The sequence below is a fragment of the Rhodnius prolixus genome, unplaced genomic scaffold (genome assembly GCF_049639745.1).
Source record: "Rhodnius prolixus isolate KJV_2025 unplaced genomic scaffold, Rpr scaffold_12, whole genome shotgun sequence".
Taxonomy (NCBI): Eukaryota; Metazoa; Arthropoda; class Insecta; order Hemiptera; family Reduviidae; genus Rhodnius; species Rhodnius prolixus.
In genome coordinates this window covers 17152435-17157606 of record NW_027411635.1, presented here as the reverse complement: position 1 = coordinate 17157606, position 5172 = coordinate 17152435, and the positions used below count along the sequence as shown (strand labels likewise).

The 5172-nt window shown below is 33.0% G+C and overlaps 1 protein-coding gene across 1 annotated transcript; it reads right to left on the bottom strand.

The window, feature by feature from the left end:
- Positions 1–4056: 4056 nt before the first annotated feature.
- Positions 4057–5172, bottom strand: LOC141461993 (dolichyl pyrophosphate Man9GlcNAc2 alpha-1,3-glucosyltransferase-like). Its single transcript, XM_074143532.1, has 2 exons — positions 4711–5172; positions 4057–4249 (listed from the first exon to the last, which is right to left on the bottom strand). The coding sequence occupies exons 1-2, from the start codon at positions 4911–4913 to the stop codon at positions 4219–4221; spliced, it is 234 nt and encodes a 77-aa protein (XP_073999633.1). The 5' UTR covers positions 4914–5172; the 3' UTR covers positions 4057–4218.

Genomic DNA, 5172 nt, shown 5'->3' with positions numbered 1-5172 from the left:
GTTACCAGTAGAATATTCTTTTATTTTTTGTTATAAATTCCAAGCTTCAGTTTATTGCAGAAATGAAATATACTACTACAGAAGTAAAAAAAAAAGTAAATATTAAGCAAAATGGTACTTTTATTAATACAATTTGAAATTAAGATCGATTCATGTCGATGTAAATGTACACACTTCTCCCAAAAACTTTTTAATACCAAAATGATAAACGAATCAACTGCCATCGAAGTTTTACTAATCACAGCAAGTTTAAAGGCAACCATTAAATTTATTTGAAATATTCAAACAAATTCAACATTTAAATGGCGCTAACAGGATGGTGAAAGCCGATAAAAAAAAGATTCAAACTTAAAGAATGAATCTAAACCGTATCAAAGAAACGCTAAGGTATCCTTGTGAGCTGTGGCTCCTCAATGTATATGTACTAGTATTTTTCTATTTAATCCCAGAATGCAAAATAAGATTGGTGAATGAATTAGCTGGCCTGGTAGTGTCATAAGAATGAATTCCTGTAAGATTTAAGTAAAGTTAAATAGAAAGAAAGAACGATTTAAAAACGGAGGAGTCGGTACTCCGAAAAATATTAGCTGGATAGTTGCTCGAATTAGAACCTTTACAACGTTTTGCTTTTTGTTTAGATAAAGATATTTCAACTTTTTAAGAAGATAGTTCACCAACATTATTAGTACCTGAAGATACATACGTTACGGGCAACTAAAGGCAAAATATTACTTCGGCCTGGGCAGCGTGTAACTGAGTTAGACAACCATGAAGAACACAATATTATTCAAATAACCGCATCAGATTTCTTCGTCATAATCCTCTAAACGAATGCGGGTTTACTTCACTTTACTTCAGTTTTTATGTTTCAGCAACTGTCTCAAACTTTAGTTTACTTGTTTAGTCACCTGTAATAACTTCTAGACTTGATTTTTTGGGTGTTCTTTGTTATTGCCTTGTAATGTTTCTACTAAATTACATTCCAAAATTGACTATGACCTACGAGGGGGTCTTTTGCGACAGCTTCAAGTTGGAGATCCTCCACCAGTCCTGCCTGTTCGATTAGAACTGATAAGGGGTTCATGGGTTGGATAATCCTTGAGGACATGAGTTTTCTTTTCCTATTGCACAACTCGTAGTGTTACGAGCTATACTTACTGATACAATACGAGGCGGAACGTTTTCTCTCTTACTAATAAAACCTACACAGGCTAGGCGTTGTCAGCCACGAGCGATACATGCGTTACTTCTCTCGCAATTAGATTCGTCTAAGATGAGACTTAACACTTCAATTTATACCCGAAATTTTTGTACACTTCACGATTCTAACAAAGAAGATTACCTTTAATATTTTTATCTATGAATATTGCATTTTACATTTATGCAAAAAAAGATTTATTCAGTTATTTCAAGAGTAAAATACTACTTTGAAAGATATTTTAGTTATAGTTTATCAAAAATTAATTATACATGTACACTTAAAAATAAAACACATGTATTAATATTATAAATTTAAGGAATTTTACTAAAAAAATAAATTTTCTAATGGTTTCTTGAGTATATTTTTTTGAATTAAACACTAACTGTAGAATTCCCCACAACTTACAACCTTTTCTTCGTTACAGAAATTTTTATCGTTTAAAAATATATATGTTTTATAAATTACAAATCTCTTAAACTATTTGGTAAGTACAGTTATGAAATCGCAAAAGCACACATCTGCAATCGCAAAGAAACTTTCAGAGACGAGAAAAAACAAATAAAACATAGACGATAGGTGGTAACATGTAAAGTAGTTAATAATAACAATATAATAATGATATACAATTGCAAATTAAATTCACTTGTTTCAAACGTCAGATGGGCACTTCACAAAAACTAAATTTTATGTTCATTATTGTTTTGAAGAAAATTAGAAAAAAGTCACCATAGTAGAATGCTATTTTAATATTTAAAAAAATGTAAATAAATTATTACAATAAACTTCTGTATATTTTAATATAAAAATGCAAAAGTTTGCAATATGATTAGTTTCGTCTCAAATTATTTTTTATTATAAATACACTTAAATGAAAAAAAAACAAAACAAACAAACAAACTCTCAGAATACTTAGGTTTTACTTCTCTTAGGTTTTGCTCAAATTATTTAATTTTTCGGTGCTTTTTTCATTTATCCCTGAAGATCGAGAGCATTTTTTTTTTTTTTTGAGCTTTGAATTATAAGGCCATTAGCGTGTTTCCTAATATGATATTGACTTATTAATCTTCAGTTAATTAATGTTCTAAATGGCCAAAAATCCAATAAGGGCATGTTTCAGATGAATCAGCGTAACCCAAAGCGGTTTCATGCTTATACCGCACATAAAGAATATGATTGGATTTAGTTTTGAGAAGTGAGCTGGTTTCATCCTAGATTTTGGTCCCTGGTTTCATATAATACAATATGCGCAGGGCTCTGTGCATTCTCTTGCATCACCTCCCATAATCATTTTATGTATATATATTACAGCAGTTAACAGCCTGGTAACTGGTATGATAAGGGCATTTGGAGGCTCAGTTCTCTCGCGCTTAATAACGCTTAACAATAACGAGTCTCGGACGATTTAAATTCGCTGCTCCATAGAGATACTTTTCTAAACCATCAACGACCCGCTAACTAAAGTTCAAAAGAGAGAAGAAGTCCTAAAGTTATTAAAAATAATAATAATAATAAAGAGAGAAGAGGCATTACGAAAAAACAGTGTGATACCTAACACGATAATTGCCTTTTTTCCAGGCCTCCGCATCTGTCTGATTACTAAGGGTAAGAACAGGACTTATCTGAGAAAAAGAAAACTTCTTCAGTGTTGCTCTGTCCATATGAGGTGTCAACAAGCGAACGTTGTGACAGAACTCGAATACAGTTTCGTTCTAAATTCTGCATAGCCCATTTCCTCATCTTAATTTAATGATCCTGTTAAGGAATTGAGGTAATCTTGGAACAATATGAAAGCAGTCTTAAAACGTACCTAGCCGTGCGAAACAGTTTTGAACTTCTTTTATTATTTCTCTGTCTGTTTTGGAGTTACACTGTAACTAAACGCGCAAAAAATGATAACTTCTGCACATTAAATTGCACATGTTTCAATGGCAATAAAGTAGAACGAGCCTTAATTGAAATAAAGCTTAATGGCAGGAGATTGCGAGAGAGAGAACTAGAGACCTTGGGAAAGGTGGAGATAAGGAAGCCATCCCAAAGAGGGCATTCAAGTGAGAGTTGAATTAACACGGGGCCGGGACAGGTAGATATAGCTTTTCAAGGCAGTCAGAAGCCTTCTTGACCAAGAAAAAGAAACGACTTATTTCTCTCTCTAGGATTTCCCCAACAAAAAAAAAAAAATTAAAATTCAACAACTTAATGCCAATAAATAACAGGTTACTAAAGATCTCAAATAACTTAAGTTTATTTTTCTTTGATTCGAGTGCATTTTGTAATTAATTTAAGTCTCCTTAATTTTCACTAATTGCTTCCAATTGAAAAATATGAAAAACCCAAAAAAATGGAAGGTACAAAATACAGATATGAGTAATGGATAAAGATGTGGATAACTACTCGGAGGTGATACGCTTATACTGAGTACAAATAATGTCCACGATAAAATAGCTGACACAATTACTAAAATGAAAGACTTGGACTTTTTTTTCTGACTAGATGTGAAACAACATAGTATGACTATATACATTATATTTAGCGAAATAAATGGTATAACTAGATTATCTTTTATCAACAGCGGTAACATACTCAAGGATGTAATCTCTAGAAACCAGAGACAAAGCATTGGTTCGTGTTCGTAGTATAGCATCACAGGAAGTGATACCAATAGTATTGTCTTTTCATGGACCTGATAAGAAAATAGGAAGAATGCAAGAGATGAATTTATAAGGCTTAATACCAACTTCCTATGAGTTGGGTGCTTGAACACGTCCAATGAAGACGGAAGCACTGTTGAAAGTGTTATTAAGGCAGAAATCATGGCTAGTTGAGTGTTACCAAAATAATTTCTTACTTTTATCAAAACATTGACCAAACACCACATATTGGAAACTTTATCTTCGAACAGGCCTCGTTCTATTGGAAATATTCTTCTCATCACATGATGCGCAACATTTATGAAAGGCCACCAGACAAGTGTAAAAGTTATCATTACAGTTGCACCAAGTGATACTAATTTTATTACACTATTTTTCCAATCCAGTAACAAAGTCTTTCCTAAAAGATAGAAAAATATCGGTAAAGAGTAATACAGCAACATTTGTTTAAAATTTATGGCAAGACAGAAAAGTAGAGAACCAACTAAATCTTTATTTTTAAGAAATGCAATAAATGCCAAAAGTGCTAAACCAAGTGATACACAATTATATTGAAAATGTCCATGGTCAATTAGAATAAGTCCTGGATAAATTAATAATACAACAGTCAAGAAATTAGAGCCAACTGCTTTCGAGTATAAACAAGCTGCAGTAATGTATGTAAATAAATCTGATATTAATACAGTTGACCTCATAAAAAGTTTATGCTCCGGTGACTCGTAACCTCTAGATACGTTATACTGAACATAAGCTGGATTCAGTAAAATAGCAATATAGCCACAAATCAGCGAATGATATGCAGTAAATGGTGGATAATCAAGTCCCCAATAAAGTAAATCGTTTCTTGTAGTGTTCACATACCATTCCTTCACAGGCAGATTTACCGTCACTTCCATCCAATGCCTCTGTGCCTCGTAGTCACCGTACATAGGTGGATTTCCTTGCCCTGAATAACCATAAAACGACACCACCCATCTTAACAGCACACCAACTATCACCACCACCCAGAGGCTTAGCGATTTCCGATTTGACTTTGAACCGGAATACGTTACTTTTTCATCCATAGGTTATTTAATTTTTTTAATGGATTTACCCAAAATTGTACACGATGTCTTCCTACGTGCAGTTGAAAGCTTCCTTGATGAAATATTGGGATGACGTGGATTTGTTCAGAACACAGCTTAGCACTGTATTGATACATGAATTCAAATATGTATCGGTCCGGCAGATATCTCGTGGAAGAGCATTGCAAGTAGGCATCAAAATAATGACAACGACCGAAGAAGGTTAAAGTTGTTAACAATGTTTAGTGTAGTTGGCATG

Coding starts and splice junctions, on each gene's coding strand:
- LOC141461993 (XM_074143532.1), bottom strand. CDS start 4,913: ATGGATGAAAAAGTAACGTATTCCGGTTCAAAGTCAAATCGGAAATCG. Junction 4,250..4,710: donor AATCTGCCTGTGAAGGAATG/GTATGTGAACAC, acceptor TCTATCTTTTAG/GAAAGACTTTGTTACTGGAT.